General features: G+C 38.0%; 2 protein-coding genes across 2 annotated transcripts; both read right to left on the reverse strand.

Annotated features, from left to right (window-relative positions):
• Nucleotides 1-1,741: 1,741 nt before the first annotated feature.
• LOC113280105 (probable leucine-rich repeat receptor-like protein kinase At1g35710) lies at nucleotides 1,742-5,080 on the reverse strand. The gene is made up of 2 exons (XM_026528758.1): nucleotides 3,532-5,080; nucleotides 1,742-2,706 (listed from the first exon to the last, which is right to left on the reverse strand). Exons 1-2 carry the CDS (start codon nucleotides 5,078-5,080, stop codon nucleotides 1,742-1,744), a joined length of 2,514 nt encoding a protein of 837 aa, XP_026384543.1.
• Nucleotides 5,081-20,589: 15,509 nt separating this feature from the next.
• On the reverse strand, nucleotides 20,590-21,929 carry LOC113278188 (expansin-like A1). The gene is made up of 4 exons (XM_026527090.1): nucleotides 21,718-21,929; nucleotides 21,527-21,642; nucleotides 21,242-21,441; nucleotides 20,590-21,140 (listed from the first exon to the last, which is right to left on the reverse strand). The coding sequence occupies exons 1-4, from the start codon at nucleotides 21,863-21,865 to the stop codon at nucleotides 20,735-20,737; spliced, it is 870 nt and encodes a 289-aa protein (XP_026382875.1). The 5' UTR covers nucleotides 21,866-21,929; the 3' UTR covers nucleotides 20,590-20,734.
• Between the last annotated feature and the right edge of the window lie 806 nt (nucleotides 21,930-22,735).

Consider the following 22,735-nt stretch of genomic DNA (forward strand, 5'->3'; position numbering starts at 1 on the left):
GAAGGAGATGATCATTTTCTTGGTAGAAATGTTAGCTAGATAAGCTCTAACATGTTTTGGGAATTATATTCTAGATGGATTTAGAACAAATTTTTCCTCAAAGAAAACTATCATTTTAAGGTCATATATGCTTGACTGATCAGTAGTTTCCATCTCTGTTTTCCCTATAAAACTTTTGTTTTTCACAATTCAAAGCTTTAGTTTCTCAACATAGCAGCAGTAATCATATTTTCTCATCTTAAACTACTATCACAATATGTTTCGTGTTAAATTCATTTCTGTGATGTTGCGATACAAACACTCTTCCATGTTTGTAGTTCCATCTCCACCTAGCTAGGCCAAGCAGCAACAATCAATCAGATAATTTGAACTCTATTCCACCAGAATCAAGTTAAATACACACAAATCATGAACTTCATCCCACTCTTCATACGACCGTACCTTTAAAATTTAACAATGGTAGCATAGTCACACTTGCAATATTGTGAAACACATTCTACTTCTACTGTTTCGTGTATTTCAGAATTGATAGATATTTATTAGTTGATAGAGAGAATTCATATCTCATCACATCACTCATCATCATCTTATACACAAAAATGTTCTTGGAAAATGGGTCATTTGTCCAAATATTTTTAAAACATGGTTCAAATGGACGAATAAAAATTATTATGAGTGAAATGGACACCAAAAAAATAGCAAAGATGAAACTGGATGCATCTTGATGTATATTAAAAATAAGAAAAATTATTTAAAAATGGGTAGGATTAAACTCTTTACATCCTGACTATTTTTACATTTTTGTCAATTTAAACAGTATCAAAATCTAAATGTCCTTTTCACCCAGGAATTGTTGATTTTGGTTTTTTTAACCAATTTTGTGAATGCTTCTTCAATTCATACACAAAATTTCTTTAACTCCATGTTGTCTTTAAGATGGCTATTAGGGAAAATAAGATAATGGTAATTAACGGTTTTAGGAGTGTTTTCGACATTGTTGTCATTGATGAACTATGAATTATAGATGTGGAAATAAAAATCGAAAGGGAAGAGTTTGTACTAGATATAAAGAGCCAGCAGCAAACAGTCAACACACAAAAATTAAAAAAAAAAAAAAAGATACGGAAGTTTACTAGGGTATAAACTGTGGTTAACTCTAGAGTTAGATGGCGTCACATCTCTATTATCTAATGGCCAGGAAGCCGCGAGTTCAATTTTAATCTCGCAGTGGGAGATCAAAATCTTTTCTTACAAGATTTTACTAAGGGCACACCAAGCGATATTAATTTCAGATTCAAGCTAAGAGAGTCTCTTTGATCTGTAGCGGATGCGCTGGCTAAGTGGGAGCATCTACAGGCTCACAATGATGTAATGAGCCACCACATTTTATTCGATCGCCTGTGGGTAGTGACAGATCAAGTCTGTCGGTTTATCATTTTAGATAATTTGGTATCGTGTTCTTTTAGTTTTATTTTGTGTTCTCTTCTCCTATCTTTAAGGTCTTGGCCTAGTCTCCCATTCTTTTTGTTTGCTTTTTAAATAAGTCCTCCTAGAGAGTTTTGTGGGAAAAAAAAGAAAAGTCTCTTTGATGATATCCTCCAGGAACAAGAACTTAAAACTCAATGCATTTTTAGAAGTACATCTACTAATGTATTATTGTTCCATAAGAATACAAAAGTCACTACTACCAGAACAAGTTATAACAAAAAGAACATACATGGGTGCTTTTACATTATTACTATCAATTTTTGTGAATACAACGGATTATTCTTGTCACAATGGAATCGATAATCCTCCAATAACCAAACCACCATTTCTCTTTTTTGAGAAGCAGAACCAAGAACAAACCCCAAAATCCAACTGCGAACCCCAAAGCAATAACACCGTAAAACAATATTCTCTCTTTTGCATTTTCTTTAACTTCTTCTTCAACTTCAATTATAGAATTAGTATTACATGGTTTTAAACCTCTAGAGCTATTACCACACAGTCCTTTGTTGTTCTTCAATACATAAACAGGAGCATCCTTAAATGCCTTGGTGTTTGGAAGAGGACCACTCAATTCATTGAACGAAACATCAACAATAGCCAAGCTAAGCATTTGATCAAATGAAGATGGAATCGAGCCTGAAAATCTGTTGTGGGATAAATTTAAATGTTCCAGTTTGTTTAATTTACCAAAAGCTGATGGTATCTTTCCACTCAGCTCATTGTAACTAAGATCTAACAAAATCTGTAACGAATCCAAGTTACCGATCTGAGGTGGGATGCTTTCATTAAAATTGTTCCTGCTCAAATTCAATGATAGTAAATTTAAACACTCCCCTAGTTTCTTGGGTATTGATCCGATGAGTTTATTGGCTGATAAATCAAGATATTGCAGGTTGGATAACAATCCAATTGTGCAAGGCAACCTACCGGAGAGCTGGTTATTGTTCAAACGTAAATCAACTAACGAGGACAGTTTCAACAACTCTTTTGGAACTGCTCCTACTAAATTATTTGAACCAAGATAAAGTTCCCTTAAAATCTTCAACTTCCCCATTTCAGATGGTATTCTACCGGTGATATTGTTCCCTCTGAATGATAGGGCTGTCAAATTTTGACAATCCCCCCAGTCTTTTGAGAGTTCACCATACATCATATTGTTTTGCACTGTAAACCTTTCTAGATATGGATACACGTGAAACGCCTCGGTTAAATTATCTGCAAGATCATTATTTCCAAGAAAGAGACTTGTAAGGGTGGTGCTCTAAGGCTTCTTGGTATACGACCGGTGAAATGGTTATTGTTGGGGTATATATTTAAAAACATAGTTTTGTAATAATATGCCAAAGTTAGAGAGATAGTATTGTGGCATTGTTTTGAGCTCTCACACTATAGGCATGGGTTCAATTCCCACCCCACACAATTTCACTAGGGTATATACTATTTATACTATATATTATATTACATTAGTCCGGGAGCGGGGCCTTGGGGTCTTGGGAGGTCTGTTGATCCAGAAACAATTTTTTTTGTTGTTTTTAACTTAAATTTTCAAAACGTATTAAGATAATTATATCATGATTAATTACAGTTAATGTTGAAATTTTAATACGACCGTTTTTTTTGCTGTTACAAAGAAATTTAATTGGCATTTAATCGAAAATTAATTTTCCATTAATTCCATTGATTCTTTTTGATTATAAAAAAAAAAAAAAACTGGTTTCTGGAAGAAAAGTAATAGAACGTTATTTTTATTTCGTCAAGTTTTTCTGAACAAGTGTTGTTGAAAGAGTTATTATTGATTCGATTTCTCAGTGCAGAGAAATCGAAAGAGATAAGCTGTTTTATCCCATAGGGTTTCGACAAAAAACTGACTGCTAGCACAATCAAGAGGCAGAGTCGCGAAACACCTTAAAGATAGCGACCTAGTACGCGACTCAGCGGTTTCTTTGTGTAATTTGATTATAGTGCTTTGTTTCCAACAGTTATTATGTACCTTGAATGTTTCTAGCATTCCGCTTTGACATATATTTTGAGGTAAATAACCAGAAAATTTGTTATCATTCAAAGACAATCGTTTTAACAGAGTTATATTGTTGATTCCAACTGGTAATGAACCATAAAAGAAATTCTCAAAAAGATAAAGTAAATTCAAGTTTCTCAAGTGACCCACGGACGCAGGGATTGATCCAGTTAGTTGATTCTGTGAGATAGTTAATTCAATTAAATTGCTCAAATTACCCACCGAAGAAGGGATTGAACCAGTGAGTTTGTTTTGGGACATAAGTAAGATTTTCAAAGACCTTAGCTTTCCTATGTCTTGAGGTATGGAACCAGTTAGTTGATTTTCAAAAACTGCTAAACCGACGAGGTTGGCCAAGTGGCACATAGAAGTAGGGATGGGGCCGATGAGATTGTTTTTCCACAACTCCAAGCGGGTAAGAGAACTTAGCTTTCCTATATCTCTAGGAATGATACCAGTAAGTTGGTTATCAAACAGGTAAAGAGTGTCTAGGCTAGTCAAATTGGTTAAAGAAGCAGGAATTGAACCAATGAGATTGTTCCCATACACTGATAAAGCAGCTAGAGATCTTAGCCTTCCTATATGTTGAGGGATGCTTCCAGAGAGTTGATTTTCAAAAACTGCTAAACCGACGAGGTTGTCCAAGTGGCACACAGAAGTAGGGATGGGGCCAATGAGATTGTTTCTCCACAACTCCATGAGGGTAAGAGAACTTAGCTTTCCTATATCTTGAGGAATGATACCAGTAAGTTGGTTATCGGATAGGAAAAGAGTGTCTAGGCTACTCAAATTGGTTAAAGAAGCGGGAATTGAACCAATGAGATTGTTCCCATACACTGATAAAAGAGCTAGAGATCTTAGCCTTCCTATATGTTGAGGGATGCTGCCAGAGAGTTGATTTTTATAGCTATTCAACACGACCAAGTGGGTTAAATTGCATATTGAAGTAGGAATTGACCCAACCAGATTGTTTCCAGACAAATCTAGCTGAGTGAGAGAATATAAATTGCCAATTTCTCGAGGGATAAATCCACTAATCTGATTTTGAGAAAGGTCTAAATATGAAAGCCTTGTAAGAGAATCTATTTCTGATGGAATATGTCCAGAAAGCTTATTCAAGGAAAGATCAAGGTGGGTGAGTTTTGGAAGGTAACTAATTCGAGATGGAATGGTTCCAAAAAGCATGTTGTCGCTCAAGTCAAGAGTAACAAAGTTTGAGAAATATGTGAAGTTGAAACTATGAAGCGTACCTTGTAACCCTAAAGCTGTTAATTTTAATTCCACCACACTTCCTCCATTATTACAAGTGATTCCATACCACTTGCACGGACTCGTTGTACTCGCAGTAGAGTTCATCATCTTCCATGAAGAGAGGAGAGAATGATTTTTGTTGACAAGGGTTGATTTCCATTTCAGAAGTGCCTCTACTTCTTGTTCTGCACCAACTACTTGTAAATGCTGTTTTTTATGAGTTAGAGAAAAAGAAGAACCAGAAGCAAAAAGAACGTCGTACGATGAAACCAACATTAAAACTAATAAAGTAGCATAGGCAATGCTTGCTCGTAGCAACATTTTAAAATTCATCTGAAGAGTAGTTTTTGGTTTTCCAGTGACGACTTACCAAGTCCCATATGATGTTATATAATGGTGATTCTTTTTCTGTAGAAGATTTGAGTTGGAGTCAAGTAAATATACCCAAGCATTTCACACACATGACGTGACTACTCGAGGATCTCAGGAGACCAAAGTTCCAGCGGAACATGTTATTTCACTTTTTCCTGACAGAATTTTTTTCGACAGGAAATAACTCATAGCTAGGTGCAAGACTTCAATAAATTTTGACCTAGCTAAGAATAGGTGCGAGACTTTTGTCTAACAACTCTAGAGTCTAGTCTCGCTATCATCACCGATAAATCCGGGGAGAAACCTTCACCAAGAACGTATCGTACATATGACATATAGATTCTGACAATGACCATCTTCCGGAGGTTTTTTTACGCGGTTATTGGACTATGACATACTACAGATGCATTTCACCGAAGCTAGTTACCAGCCAGGTTACCCCAAACTAAAAAACTAGATCGGCCTGCATGCTAAGCAGATAGATGGTCTAACTGAATCACATCAGTGTTAACTCATCATCTGGTACTGTGCTGCTTGACACACGATACCCTATTAGTCACGCAATTTGTCTTTTAGGAAATCGGTTTAAGTTAGGAAATACTCTCACCTTGTAGTTCAAGGAAGATCATGTATATATACACTTTGTAATTCTTATGAAAAGTCTGTACGAAAATAACAAAAACAAGTTGTCTTCTAAACCTATCTCTGTCTACTTCTTCTTCTGTTAAACCTAAACTCTGAATAGTTCTACCTTGGTATAGATACTCTGAATAGTTACATCTTTGACTACCACAATGAGTTCTCTAACTGTGGAAGATTTTCTCACTTTTCTTCTAACCTTTGAGCTGCGTATAGATACTCAGGCCAAGACGTTGAATACTCAGCCGGTTGCTAATGTTGTTGCATAATCACGTAATAATGCACAGTCCCAATATTCTGGTGCTTACAACTCATCTCCAGTTCAGTCCGCTGTTGCACCAAACAGATTCACTACTACACCAACCTCGAACCGCTTCGCTGCTGCACCAAATCGTCCTCCCACTACTCAACTACAACGTGGACGTTCTGAACTTCCTTGCCAGCTTTTTGGTCGTCCAAATCATGAAGCTCCAGACTGTTGAAACCGTTTTGATCGAAGTTTTCTTCCTCCTCGTCGTCAACCACCATCTTTCGTACCTCGTGCATATGCTTCTCATGGACCTGGATTACTACCATCACCCTCATGGACTCCCGACAGTGGTGCTACTAATCATATCACCAATGATTTCTCTCGTATTCAATTTCCAACTGAGTATACTGGTCCTGACCAAATACAACCGGGTAATGATTTTTCTATACCAATTTCTAATGCTGGTTCCTCTATTTTAGGAACTCCCAATCGTAAGTTGCAGCTTCACGATGTTCTCTTTGCACCACAAATCTCTCACAATCTCTTATATGTTTCTCGTCTTACTACTGATAATAATGTCTTATTTGAATTTCATCCAAATTTTTTTCTTGTGAAGGGTCGATGTACCGGGAAGGTTCTTCTTCGCGGCAGTAGGAAAGGTGGTCTTTATCAACTCGCTGACTCGTCTCAATCTCCTAAAGCTTGTATAGGAGACGTGCTAGTTTACAAGCCTAGCACGCTAGAATGGGACATCCAATGATGCGCACAGTTCGCAAAGTTATTTCTCATTTTCCTCTTCCGGTTTCAAACCATTTGTTCATCTTGTCATGAGCATAGGAGTCATAAGTTACCGTTTAAATCCAGTACAACTATTTATTTGAATCAATTAGATTTAATTGTCTCGGATGTATGGGGACCCTCACATATTTTTTTAATGAAGGTTACAAATATTATGTCATATTTATTGATGCGTATAGTCGTTTTACTTGGATGTTTCCTATGTGTCAAAAATCTGATGTCTTTTCTATATTCTTTTTGTTCCAAAAGCATGTTGAAAATCTTTTAATCGAAAAATAAAAATATTTCAGTCTGACAATGATGCCGAGTATCGCAAACTTACTCTGCATCTCCAAAAACTTGGAATTTTTCATCGTTTTTCATGCCCGCATACTTCTGAGCAAAATGGTTTGGTTGAACGTCGTCATCGTCATATTCGTGAAACTGATCTTACAATCCTAAATATGGCTTTTGTGTCGTCTTCATATTGGTATGATTCGTTTTACACTGCTTGTTATTTAATAAATCGTGTCCCTTCAACTTCTGTTAATAACTCCTCTCCATATGAAGCTCTTTTTGGTCTCCCGCCTGATAACACTTCTCTTCGTGTATTTGGTTGTCTGTGTTATCCGCATTTGGATCCGTATAGGTCTCACAAAATGGAGTCTCTTTCTTCTCCTTGTGTTTTTATTGGTTATAGTCCATCTCACAAAGGTTATAAGTGTCTTCATATTCCTACAGATCGAATATACGTCAGCTGTCATGTTGTTTTCGATGAGACTACCTTTCCCTTTGCACCCGCGACATCACCTTCTCCGGCATCAAATACTTCACAGGTAACTTCACCTTCTCCCTTATCTGTTTCATTACCTTTGGTCTCTTCTACTCGTTCCACTGTCCATCCGGTGCTGTCAGATCAACCAGGACAGTCTACAACTTCATCTATGGTTAGTCATCCTACACCTGTCCAGCCGTTGTCTGCTCGGTCTCCAACAAGGGTATTTTCCTCCACTCAACCACTGTCTCCTCGGTCTCCACCAAGGCAAGTTTCTTCTGTTCAGCAACTGACGTCACCAAGGCAAGTTTCTTCCGTTCAGCAACTGACGTTACCAAGAGCGCACCCAGTTCAATGTTGAAAATGTTGCTACTTCCTCAGATGATATTCCGCCAGCACCTGCTTCCCATGTGGATTTATTTTCAACCAATTATCAGTCTCCACCACCAGCTCCTATGTCTTCTTTTGATGTAGAAGGATCCACACTTACGACAGCAGACTCCAGTGTTCAGGCTTTTGCTGTACAACCGAGTATTTCGACATATCCAATGGTAACTAGAGCTAAGGATGGAATTTTTAAACCCAACTCCAAATACGCGCTGATGTGTGATTCCCTTTGTGAACCTACTTGTATTTCACAGGCTCATAAAGATCCAGATTGGCGTGTATCATCCGATGACGAGATTAATGCATTATTTCGGAATGGAACATGGTCGCTAGTACTATATGATCCTTCTATCAATGTTATTGGATGTAAATGGATATATCGTATCAAACGAAATCCTGATGGTAAAATTGCACGTCATAAATCTCGCTTGGTTGCAAAAGGCTGCAATCAATAAGAGGGAATTGATTACTCTGAAACGTTTAGTCTGGTAGTTAAACCATATACTATACGAATTATTCTCACATTTGCTTTATCTTCCAATTGGACGATTCATCAGCTGGATGTGCAGAATGCCTTTTTCCATGGAGAACTTCAGGAAGAGGTGTATATGAAACAGCCTCCGGTTTATGTGGATTCTCGTTTTCCTACACATGTTTGCAAATTACATCGTTCCCTCTATGGAATTAAACAGGATCCTCGTGCGTGGTATCACAGGCTTAGTACCTTTTTGCTACAAATTGGGTTATTATTTCGAAGTGTGACTCGTCATTGTTTATTTACAATGGAACTTATGTTGCTATTTATTTATTAGTCTACATGGATGACAGTATCGTTACTGGCTCCAGTACCACAGCTATTGCCTCTGTTCTCAGTCGTTTACAACAAGAGTTTGCAATTAAAGATCTTTGTTCATTGTGTTATTTTCTTGGCATTGAGGCGATTCGTACTTCTTCGGGTTTATTTCTTTCTCAACAACGTTATGCTCATGATCTTCTTATTCGAACAAAAATGGATGGAGTTAAACCAATTAGCACTCCGCTGAATACTTCTGGTGATATTTCTTCTGATCGTAGCACTTTATTAACTGATGCTACTGAATACCGTAGTATTGTTGGAGCATTGCAATATTTAACGTTTACTCGTCCAGACCTTGCACATGTTGTTAATAAAGTTTGTCAATTTATGCATGCTCCTACCGAATTTCGCTGGGGTTTAATTAAGTCTATTCTCCGTTATCTCAAGAGTACAAGTACATTTGGTATACTTCTTCGACCATCACCGTCTTTACAATTATCTTTCAGGGCATATACTGATTCTGATTGGGCTGGTTCTCTTGACGATCGTCGTTCTACTAGTGGATATTGTGTTTATTTAGGTGGAAATATTATCTCACGGAGTGCTCGTAAACAGAAAACAGTATCGCATTCTAGTACTGAAGTTGAATATCGAGGACTTGCTATTGCTACTGCTGAAATTATGTGGATTCAGTCGCTCCTTTCGAAACTTCGTATATCTACACGTTCTCCACCTATCTTATGGTGTGATAATCTTGGGGAAACTTACCTCACAGCTAATCCTATATTTCATGCACGGACAAAGCATATAGAAATCGACTATCATTTTGTTCGTGATCAGGTTTCTTCCAAACTTCTTGATGTTCGTTTTATCTCAAGTAAAGATCAAATTGCGGATATCTTCACAAAACCACTCTCTACAAATCGGTTTTCTCTTTTACGATTCAAGCTAACGGTTCAAGAGAACCCGTTGCGCTTATGGGAGGGTGTTAACTCATCATCTGGTACATGTGCTGCTTGACACATGATACCCTGTTAGTCACGCAATTTGTGGTTTAGGAAATCAGTTTAAGTTGGGAAATACTCTCACCCTGTAGTTCAAGGAAGATCATGTATACATACACTTTGTAATTCTTATGAAAAGTCTGTACGAAAATAACAAAAAGAAGTTGTCTTCTAAACCTAGAGTTTAAGATCTTACCCCCTTATTTTCTTTTCAACCTCATATAAGAAATAGCTATTTTTACACCCTTTTCTCACTTCCTTGATCTGTGGGTGTGAATGCAGTTCACTTGAAACAAAAAAAAAAAAAAGGAAAAAAGAAAGATTCCGTGGGATGCGTATTACTAGAGAAACAAGTCACATTATTTTGGTCATGAAAACAATACAAGACAGCTTTATTAGGCAAATGCTGGTTCCAACGCGTTCAATCAATCAGGAGTAAAAGTAAAGACTAGACTAGTTTATACGTATGACGTGAAAATAGGTGCACAGTACAAACAAAGAGTAAAGTGTAAAGTTTATACGTACGACGTGAAAATAGGTGCACAGTACAAACAAAGAATAAAGAGTAAAAGAAGAACCCAAATAGAGGACCAATAATGCATAAGTCTGTCAAGGGTTAGAGCAGTTCCTATGGACTCAACAAACATGAAATCTGTTCATTTTACTAGCACTATGGACTCAACAAATATGAAAAATGGATGAGCAAATCAACAAAATTGTTGGTTTATTGAGTGAGACGGAAGAACAGACGCGCGCTTGACGGTAAACCGGGCGGTTGTAGCAAGCACGCTAGCTTGTGTTCCAAAATCTCCCGTTTTTCGTTCCCACGCCGGCGTATGTTGTGAACCCTCCCGCGTTTTACCCAAAACCGCCAACGGCTAAATCCGAATGGCTGTAAATTCTTGTCATCCAATGGATATAATTTTCAGTTCTATAAGTACTCCCCATTTCATGAAAACGGAAATTATTTTCATGGAAAACAACATCACCAGAAGTGTAAATGGATTTTGATTCAATGTCATAAATCATATAACCTTTTTGACCATAAGATACCCAGCAAAGATGCCTGGCTTGGCTCGTTGGTTAAATTTATGTAAAATTTCATGATCTTTTTCAAAACAAAGACATCCAAATACTCGCAGGGATGAGTAATATGGGGACTTTTGTAATAATGCCTCTTGAAGTGACTTGTATGTCAAGACTGGAGTTGGCAATTTGTTAATGAGATAAGTTGCAGCAAGGATGCATTCACCCCAAAAACTAATAGGTAAATTGGACTGAAAACGCAAGGATCTCGCTACATTAAGCAAATGGCGATGCCTTCTTTCAACAACGCCATTTTGCTGCAGACTACAAGCACAACTGGTTTGATGTATAATACCATGTTGATGAAACAACACCTGAAGGTCATTGGATTTAAACTCAGACCCACTATTAGAACTAAAGGTCTGTAATTGTGGAATGAGTAATGTATGAACTCCAGATGAGATTGTGGACAGTTTGTGACCAAACTGATTGAGTACAAAACTAAAGAAATATTTAAGAAACATGAGAGTTTCTGATTTGACCTTCATTAAATAAACCCAAGTACATCTAAAGTAATCATCCACAATGGTGAGAAAAATACTTAGCACCAGTGTGTGATGGAGTCGGTTTTTCTTTTTGCACTTAGAGCTTTTGTCATTCCTCTTTCCCAAGTACATGTTATCACTCGTATGAAGAGGAGTAAAGATGACAGACGTAGGATTGTCTGCTGGGTGCACATAATAAAGACTGGTAGGAGATAAACCAGTATCCTTATCAGAGACGATGACGTTGTGAGTTGCCGTAAAAGGGTTTGATTGATCACCTTTGATAGGCATGGATATAAAGTTGGAGAAAAAAAAAAACTTAACCTAGCTCTTTGATGCCAAATAATCCAAGTTTGTTGTATGAAAAGATTCTTATAAGTCACAAAAACACCATCAAGGTAGAGCTGTGAAGTCAATCACACCTTTTTGCCCAAAGTTTGAAGCTGCGTTATTCCAATTCCAGATGTTCTTAGTTTTTTTTTTATAAGAAGAGAAGATGTATTAAGAGAAAAGGAAGTACAATGAAGATCTACCAGCGGTAGAAAAACAGAAAGTAAAAACAACTAAATTACATGAAGAGAGCATCCCAGTTATTAAAAATGGTGCTAGAGAAATTCTGGATACGTTGTCCTGAAGCACTCGCCCAAGCAAGGATCAATGAATTTGCTTCTATACAGAGATCAGAGTCTGTCTTGAAGTTGTAGTTCATCTCAAAGATGCGCCTGTTACGTTCTAACCAAATGGTATAGATTACTGCTGCTGGAATTAGATCCCAGAGAAATTTTCCTGCAGTGGTGAAATGAACTTGGTTCCAGCCTAGAGCAAGCATCTGCATATTTCTTGGAATTTCCCAAGACCAACCCTCTTTTGGTAACACCGAATACCAAACCCTATGAGCTATCTTACAATGCAGGAAGATGTGTTCCTGGGATTCAGTGTCGTCGCCGCATAGAACACAGGAGTTATAAATATCAATGCCTTTTATCTGCATCACATCCAGGGTGTTTAGCTTGTCATGGATTAAACACCACACTAGGAAATTGATCTTAGGAGGTATAGAACTATTCCATACAAAATTGTGTGGGAAATCAGGGATGCCAAACTCTGAGGTGAGATTAGAATAAAGAGATTTTACTGTGAAAATACCAGAGCTGTTTAACGTCCAACGCCTTGTATCTGGAAGTTCATCCAGAGCTGGTGGGTTACTTCCAATCAGCACCAACAATTCTGCCAAAGAGTTAACTTCTGCACTCACGAGATTACGTTTAAAATTGAACATCCAACTGCCATCTGTAGAGATCATATCAACCATCTTTGCATCTCTGTTCATTGAAAGTTTGTAGAGAGCTGGGAAAGATATAGACAGAGGAGAATTTCCTTTCCAGATATCATTCCAGAATGCAATCACTGTACCAGAGTGAAGAATTAATCTTGAATTTGTACTCACCAAGGAGGTTGTGGATGCAATTGTTTTCCAACAGGAGACGCCGTGTGCATACTTGACTTGATCTGGAATCCAGTTAGAGAAATTACAACCATATTTATCAGCTATAATTTTATACCACAATCTATTTTTCTCTTGGCCAAACCTCCAAGATGTTATTAGTTCGATTTTATAATCATTGTTAAAATTAATAACTTGTATCTGGTAAGTTATTATGAACGATGACACAACTATTCTTCCTCTATATGATGATTTAAGGTTTCCGATTAATTATTCAAACCCTCATTGATCACTCGAGATTCCCATATGAAACATAGGGTCTGATTTTAATCACATGATTGGAAAAGCGATACCTGAGTTTGTTTGTTTTTTTGGAGAGAAGATAAAAAAGAACACCGGGAATCGCGCACATATTATGTGTTGTAAATTTTTGCATTTTTTCTTTTTGAAGAAAAACAGAAACAATAAACTAAAAATAAGGTGGGTTTTTGAGATTTTATCGGCTAATAGGAGAAGCCTTAGTGTCCACCCCGGTTTTTAGGGAGGCACAAATTTGGACTCGTTTTGTTCTTTTTATTGTCTCTCTTTTTTAGTAAGTACCGTGGGTTGTGCCGGAGTAAACCACGGTGAATAGTGGCAATCCGACTATATTAGAGTCCATGCTACGTATCAGGCATTTTTTTCTTTTCATATAATGTGCATGGAGCTACCCAAGGCGATGTATTTTTGATTGGCCCCATCCGGCGGGGATGTATTGTAATTTTTTTATTTGGTGTAATGTTAAATGAATTGTAATTTTAATATGCATTTTTGAAGACACATGGTTCTTTTACTTGTAATTTTAATATTCATGTTAAATGTGTACCTTTTACCTACACATCGTTTGTAAGAGATCTTTGCTATTAATGGTTGAATGCAGTGGTGACTGTTGGAGTATGTGGCGCGATGTAAACCACATATGTATAGTTAGGATAGTCCCACATGGAATAAGAGGAAGTACATGTGGTGCCTAATAAGTTTGGGCATCTCCTTACATAGCACCGAGGTCTTTTAGATTAAAACCCCACACCTGCTGCAACAGCTGGTCAAGTGGGGACAATATCAGTGATATGTCCTTGGACTCTTCAACCTCTACTTTCGCTTCATCAATTTTACACTCCTCGCCATATTCACTAAGCCTCTCTTCTTCACAAGAGATGATCCTATCATCCTTTCGTTGCTCGTCATCGGAGAACACCTCCAGAAGAAAAGAAGGATGAGGAAGGCCATGCTCGTCGCATAAATTACCAAAAAGAGAAACCAGATAGTTCTGAGTGTTCTTGCGAGCTAACTTTGCTACCTTCGCAGAAGTTTCAGTCATCTCGTCCATGTCAGCATTCAAATCACTGACCTAATTCTTGAGGCGAGGAACCTCTGTGCGAAATTCATCCCTTTCACGGGAAAGGCGAAGGACTTGGCTCTTATGGCGCTCTTCGGATTCTGCAAAACCAAACATAACTTCATTAGAAACTAGAAGTTTGACATAATCTATAGTATTCCGCACTGCACCTAAAGCTACCTTCCAATTGCAAGATAGTGGTGTTCAAGGTTTCTTGGATGTCGGTATGCAAATGATCCATCCTGGAGATTGTTAGATCCGCCTCGTGAAGTTGAACACATAACTCATGATATGCAGTGTCCCAACCTTTACCGTGACCAGACTTCGAGATATCCTTATAAGATTGAATGACAAGAGCACCCTTGTTCTTGCGAGGATCTGCAGACTTGGCTTGAGAGGAAGATTTGATAGACTTCGGGCGGGATGAGTTATCCAGCTGAACTTGAAGAAGTTCCACCTTCTTCTTCAGAAAATCAATCTCTTCGTTTAAACCAGTTACTTTATTACGAGATTTGCGAAGATCAACCACAACTTTATTTTTACAATTGATCACGCGCTCGTTATCATCTTCCAGTCTCCTATAGGCAGCTAGTAACGAGGAATGAAGGTTCCTCGAAGTGGTGAGGGAATTGCTGACCCTTTGAAGTTCAAGCTTGGGGCGCTCATTCTCGTCGTTAAGATGATAATTTAATTCCTCGTTACGAGAACAATCAATAGACAGGCGGTCCACTTGTGAAAAAAGAGTCTCGACCTTCTCATTCAAAATCAGGTTCTCGGACACATACCAATCATTTTGGGTCACGAGGTTCAGATTCTCAGCACACATATCTTCTAGCGAGGAAGATGCTTAGGAGGAATCCATTTGGCGTTGCATACAACGAGCTTGACGAAATAAAAAATAAGAAAATAACAGAAGTAAAAGCAAAGGCAAAGAACGATTCTGCAAGGGGAGGGAACTTACTTAGAAGATTCTCTTTCTTCTGACTCTGCTTGATGGAATGCTCCTTTTCCTCTTGAAGATCCTTCATCAAAACTTTGATTTGAGCCTAGTCCCTCTTTGATTTCTCGTGATCAAGTCTAATTTCCACGAGGCTGTCCATGTGACGGTTGACCTCCTGCGAATTGTAGAATCGAAATTTAAGAAATAAATCTTGGGACATGAAGAAAGCATAACGGGAAAAGCACAAAAGGCTCACCTGGTTCATCAAAGCTGAATTTTGTTGGAGAGACAAGTTCATGGGGGCATTTAGCAGTACGGATGATTTTTGAGAAATGAAGTCATCAGTAATAAAAGTCACCAGATATTCTAAGGCACGAGACCTCATGGCTGGGTCTTCGCGAGCTTTATTGTAGACCTCTTGGAGAAACTTCATGTCCGGATCATAGAGATGGTTAGACAGCACTGATAGAGCCGCCTGCTTCTTCTTCTCGCCGGTAGAGGAATCCTTCGTGAACTTCTTGGGATGCTCAACCTTGGGATGAAGAGGAGGATCAACTACTTTGGGAGAAGTAGTTGTGCGACACTGAGAAGGTTGAAGCTTGAGAAGAGTAGAGAGACTTTTAAGAATGACATAACTTGGAACTGCGGTCAAAGCATCCAGATCCAAGACCTTACGTTGCCTTTTGGACCCACCAGAAGGGGGAACACCAGTCTGCAATATAGCAAAGTCAGCATGAAAGATGGCTAAAAGGATGAAATATGCGAGGTGACAATAATGACGAAGTAAAGATACCTGAGAATAAAGAGGAGGAAGAACAGGATGATCACGCCTTTTTCTCCCCTTAGTTGATTCAAGAACATTGTTGCTTCGCAAGGAGAGTGTCATCCTGTGAAGAATAGAAGGTAAGAATTTAAAGATATCACGAGATGAAAATGATAGGCGAGGTAGATACCTGTTTGGGAGTTGAAGACTCGGTAGTAAAAAACATTTTCCTTGCACGTCTTGAGAAGACCTGCGACAGGCATCACAAACTGAAAGAAAAGGTGATCATAAGGACAAATCAGGCCACGAAATGAGATGAATCATAAGGAAGAAAGACATACCTTGGCTGGCACAGACCACCGAAATCTCCAAGGACCGCAACCAGCGAGATAACAATGTTTAGGAAGAGGGCCTTGGCGAGGAGCCCCTTTTTCGTCAAAACCCCAAACAAAAGAACCACGAACCACCAGAGGAAACATCTCCCAGTCATCATCACAAGAGAGGCGAAGTTGGGAATCCATATCTAACAGAAGAGCTTTGGTCGGAGCCACAAAAACATTTCAAACAAGATCAATGCCCCACTCCTGGTATTCTCTCATGTTGGTGAATTTAGCTGAGTAGTTGGCCACGAAAGAGTCCACATTAGGTCGCGAGAATCGAATTCTTCTGCTGCTGATGGGACTTGAGAAGTACCATTACCCAAGCGAACCCTGAACTCGTTGAAAATGCGGATTGCGTTACCCGAGAGTTGAAAAACTCCACACTGCAGCTTACCCAAAATTTCGAGAAAGATGGGGTTAGAAGGGTTGTAAAAGGGAAAAGATAATCCATCCCCCAATTAGACCACAGTGACGATCATCTTGTCGGCCGTCCAAGTATCCAACTGAATCCACCTGTAGTTCGGTTCCATGTCCTGAGTAGCAGTAACAAGTGGACTCACAAAAGAATCAACAACAGGACTTAGGGTTAAACCCATCTTTTGAAAATCCGCTTGGAATTGCTCAAGGGATTTGAGTGAGATAGTTGTGGTAATCTTCTTGGGAGTCATAGTAACAAAAGAAGAGTAGAAGGTTGAGAAGGATAGCAACAATGGCAGAAGATGGATAAAGCGCAAAAACCAGACAAACATAGAGCAAAGGGAGGAAGAAGAGGAAAAGAAACCCCAGACCTAATTTAAGTCGGATATAAATAGCGTTGAGAAGATGAATGGCTCAGCGGGTTGAAGACACGTTCGAGGTATATTAACCGACAATAGGAGGTTACCCAGAGAACTTGGTCACGTGGAGGCAGGAAAGTGGAGAACGTGTCGGCTAGGGAATCCAAAGCGGTTCTTATTCCATTCTTGAATGACTCGAATAGAATAAGAAAAGGAAAAATGTGGGTACACGAAATAGGCTCGCCACATGTCGGACATAAAGGGAAGAAGAATGGCTAGAGAATCTCACTTAGAGATCCCAGTCAGGGACTTGTCAATTCGAATGTCAGAATTATCTTGTCACTGATCAATCACGCGAAGTACAAAGGAGATGCGAAGAGACTTACACGAAGAATCTATGTTACGAAAGACCAAGTTAGAGTACCCAACAAGATATCAACGACGAGGTTGAAAGGGCGAAGTACGGTAACTTGGTTGAAAAGATATATTGCGAAATAAATATATGGGGAGCAAGAAAAGAGACAGGTGTCCCGACAAATCCATGTGAAGATAGCGAAAGAAGGGGAAAAGTTTTATGGAAAATGGCCTGGGCGAAGTATAAAGCACTCCCGAAAGAACTTGGCGAAGTAAAATGAGTTCTACCCCATTAGGGTTGATTGGCCTATAAATATAGATCCTTGGGCAAAGGCACAGGGGGTGGATTTTGGGAGAGAGAAAAGAGCATAGTATAGAGAGTGAGATTTGGATTTCCTTGTTTCAAGAACTTGTATTTTATTTCCTTAGAGTTCATCAATAAAAAATTTCTAGTTTATATTACTTAACATGTCTTAGATCTTGGTCACTTTCCTTTTGGGTGTACTACTGGATTTCCAGTAGTTACACTCTAGGAGCTTGGGATGTTGGCTTGACTTGTTATTTGTCGAGAGCTTTCTTGGACTATGTAGTTTTGTGGCAGTAGGTCAGTAACTTTCTGATGTTTGTGCCGCTTTCTAATTTTGTAGCAGAATTTCATGGGTGAAATACGTAAATCAAATCGGGTTTGAATGAGAAGTACTTTAGATTGAAAAATAGATGTTTTCTTTATATCAGTTAGCTTAGATAGAGTTCATTGATCCATGGGACGTAACTTTTACATAACCTTTACTGGATCAGATGGAAAAGCACATTTTTGGATTTGGTCCGCGTCTTAGGCCTTGAACATGCAATTTCTTCCTTGTAAACCCTCTAGATATGGTTGTCTTACGGCGCCTTTTCTTGAGTGTTTGCCTATTCATTTCTATTCTTTCCCATAAATCGTCGATCACCACTGCAAGAAGTATACACAACTATTCAAATTAGTAAGGATTGACGAGAAGTTGAGAAGTTCACCCCAACTATATATACTTCATACTTGTAATAAATTCACAAAAGTAAACACAAACTGTTATTCAAATAATGTACCTGTACGTAGTTAAACCCCTTTGCATAATTTCAGTGTGATGTTTTACATCAGATATATACCCAGCAATGGGATTCACATCTTCCAGCACCTGAACCATTTCGTCCGACCTCCTTTTTACTTCCTCTTCCATCAGCTATATTGAACAAGCAAAAAACAACTAAGTGATTGTTCCAAGAATGAGAGTAAAAAACAACATATAGATAAGTCATAGTTATATATTACCGTGTAGTGATCTATGGTGGCTTGCGTTATAGGCTGGTTATCCATGAATTTGGGATCTTCATTGCTATCACTATCTTGGTACTCGGATATATCAACTCCTAGCCTTCGGAGTTCAGCAAGTATAACACTTATTTCTCTTTCGACACGTAGGTACTCCTTATCCTCATCATCATTATCATCATCATAAACATCATAAACATCATCATCTACATCATAATCATAAATATGACATCCTAAGTTTTGCAGTATCTGGTTCTTAATATCCTCTGGGAGCTGGGCGTCAGGAGATTCTAATAAACCTGACATTGCAGATCTCATCTGTTTCAAGCAGCGAACATACAATTGAAACAACCTTATAATCAATTATCATGAATGGTACTTAAGGTAACAAAAACAGTTTAAAAAAAATAACAGGGAAGTATTTAGAACCTTGAGTAATCGTATCTTTTATTTGCTCTCAGTTGCTGGTACATTGCATACAGACAAGATCGTTTGTTTTCAAATTCGAGTTCATCCAGTACAGACACATATTTCTGGCAAAAGAAACACATGTCACCGTTAGTGATTTAGGATTATGTACTATAAATATTATGTCCATCGTCGCGGTAAGAATATATATAGTTACTTACTTTTAGGATTTTCAAGTCCTCAAATGCATCTTGACATGCATCATCGTCACCAATTGATGGATAAAGTTGTAAAAGTACGTTAGCGCATGTATCTTTGTGAAAGCTTACTAGGGTGTTTATCTTTTCATCTTCAGTAAAATTTGACGGGTTGTTCAGAATATCCTTCATACGCTCCCTAGAAAATTAAAAAACAACTCAGCCCTCGGTTGCAAACACATGAAATAGAGATATAACAAATCATAGAACTCAAAATAGGTCACTGAAAAGTATAAAAAACCTAAACTAGATTCAAGATTTTACCTGTTAGCATCAGAATACTTGTAGTCTTCACGGAGACCGTTCTGAATAATCTCCATGAAATCAGACGTCATTCTAAAGCAAGGAAGGGAGTACATAGAAGAAATCTCAGTTGAACATTATTATTCTATCGATAAAGAAAATAGTATGAATATATCATAAAAAAAAATAATAATAATTTAGATCGATACCTGCCGGATTTCTGTTGGAACTTTTCTATGGATACACACCTCATGCTAGCTAGCTTTCTGCTTAATCACGATTGGTTTTGGTTTTTTAAGTATTATGAGCTAAAGGTTAGATCGATGTTGAATAATAGAAAAAAGTTGTATGGAACTGAATTGCGTATCACTTCACCAATAGAATTACATATTAATGTAAATTCATAGGAGAGTCCTCTGTTTTCCGAATAGAACATATATTTCCTATTCCTATCTTATTTCTTATTGTTGTAGGAGGTGGCCCAGTAAGGTGTAAAACAGGCCGGCCTGGCTCAGCCGATCCTGCCTTTTTGGTTGCAAACCTTGGCGTCATGGTTGTTTCCTTATTCATTATAGCACTAGTGATGCGCCCGTGCTTCGCACAGCCTTAAAATTATCATCCCAAATGTCTCAGATGGAGCTTTAGAATAAAAATTTGTACTCATTTGATTCTTCGGAAATTAAGATTGTACGTAAACCAATAGTAGACTTTCAAAACTTCCATTTGACCAAATTATTATTTTCTTATATATATATTTTTTTTTTCAGTTTTCTTTTGATCGAAGATTGTGTATCTAAAACTAAAAGGTTCATTCTTTCCTTAGTGAATGAAAATCTCAAGTAAATAAAAGGCAACACCAGAAATTTAGTAACTACAGTACATAGGATGTGAAAACTCCCGGACGCACGCTAATAATATCCCCAAAATTAAAGCAAGCTAATTAAAGATCGGGGAAACCATAGTGCTGTGGACCCGACCTGTGGTGCTAAATGCCTCTAGAAGAGAACTTTGGGTAAATTTTTATTTTAATGGTCAACAACGGCAATTCAATTCAGGGTACTAGACTGGAAGCTGGACAAATTCAATTAAATATTGGACCAAAGAAAAATGAAGAAATTTTGATACATGAATACAGACGATTTACGGTGGCTCTCAACCGGTACAATTACAACCACTTCGCACATCTATAATGCCGTTCAACTGAAAACCCAAATCATAAATTTCTCCAATTTTCCAATTAGCAGGCACATGTCTGGAGGAAGACTGATATGCGTGTAAATCATGCCCTTTATATACAAGAAGCTTAAAACTTAGACGACCTCCGGTAGGAACTCTTCTGATTCCTTCAAGAATTCTTCTTATTTCCCATACTGCACCATATTTATGGGTCATGCCTAGCTCCACACTACTAGAATTGGTGTCTGCGTACATTACCGAGATTGAAAAGATTCCTGTTTGACCACCTTGGTAGAGCAATGTAAGCACGAAACGATCTCGTTTATTGTTGCTTTCATCTACTCTTATTGACACATTCTGGTTCTTGTATTCACAAGGTATCCTACACGTAAACAGCGATGCAAGACCCCGACAAGTACATTAAATGTTACTACTAAAGAACTCTAAACCGCAATTAAAGAAATAATCATTTAATTAATATACCTCTCGTATTCCACCTCGACATAAGATCTGAGTGCTAAGAGTTCTCTGGCTTTACCTTTAGCAGCCATTGAAATAAAAGCTCTGTCGCTGAGAATCAAATCTGTACCTACGTTCCGAAGTCTTGTTTGGCGATGGATGCTGTCAGTTAGAACCACGTTGGTACCTCTTCCTCTACACAGTGTCTCGTTCTTGCAAGTTACCTGCATATATATCAGCATGAAAGTAAAAACGCGCATAACCCTATCGATCGAAATTTCTAAAATGTATGCTAGTGTATTTATGTACATGTATGCAGGATCCGCAGACGTTAACACCCTTTTCTTCTAACAGGGAAGAAATTCCAGATGCTATGTATCCCTTATTGAAACCTTTTGCCATAGAACCATACCCACATGCTCCAGCTGCATTCATAAAATATTCAGTAAAAAAAGTAGCAAACATTAGCTTATAATTACAGTCAAAATAGGCGATCTTACAGGTAATGAGAGGCTTAGATAGAGGGAAATAAGCAGCCTTGCTTTTATGCACACAAAGACGCCGGTTACAAGGAGCACCATTAACAGATGAGGAAGCGAGAAGGAAAATGAAAAGCACAAAAATGAATTCCATTTTCAACTTATTCATAGGACAGGAGAAGAGTATACAAAGAAGAAGAAGAAGATAACAAGTGATAGATACCCAATCTCAAGCTTTCTTAGCCATTTATTTAGAAGAATTTAAACACTGGTGCAATTCTATATTAATATAGGATTATGTCAGAAGAGTTGACATTATGCCATTTGCATATATATATGTATCCTATGTGACGCTTCGAGCTTATCTAGACAACAAGTTGCCCAAGTTGCTTCCATTCTTAACTCTCGAGTACTAAACACATCCCAGAAATCAGTGAATTGTATGAAGATTTATTTACGAAAGAAGATGAAAATTCAAAAAAATAAAAATAAAAACAAAAGTCAGCCAATCCATTAGCATCATCTACAGATAGAGTAATATATACAACACATGCATAAGTCTCCGTAATCGAAATTAACTAACGTAATCGAAAAAAAAAATAAAAAATTAACTAACGTAAAATCTTAGTATGTATTATATTACTTATACATAGACTGATTGAGAAAACTTCTAGCAAAACCGCAAAAACTACACAAGCGCCGAAGCCAAAAACAGCCCCACATTGCATCTCGACGTCCCAAATATGCTAGATTAGAGAAAAGACAACTAGAGAAGTTTATCCTTGAACAAAGCCAGCAGGGCCACTCCCGACACTTTCACAACCTGACTCCGGGAATATATCCGATGGCATGTTTTTAACGTCCAAATCATACGACACTCTCATCATTGTCATCGATTGAACATGTTAGAACTAAGTCCGCATAGGAAAAATTGCTGGCAGGTTTTTGGTAACATCGAGGATGCCATAATCAGTCCTTGATCATGTTTTTTTTCTTCTTTTGCTGAGGTTGGACCTAACATTGTTGTATTTTATTGTCA

The sequence above is a fragment of the Papaver somniferum genome, chromosome 5, assembly GCF_003573695.1.
Source record: "Papaver somniferum cultivar HN1 chromosome 5, ASM357369v1, whole genome shotgun sequence".
Taxonomy (NCBI): domain Eukaryota; kingdom Viridiplantae; phylum Streptophyta; class Magnoliopsida; order Ranunculales; family Papaveraceae; genus Papaver; species Papaver somniferum.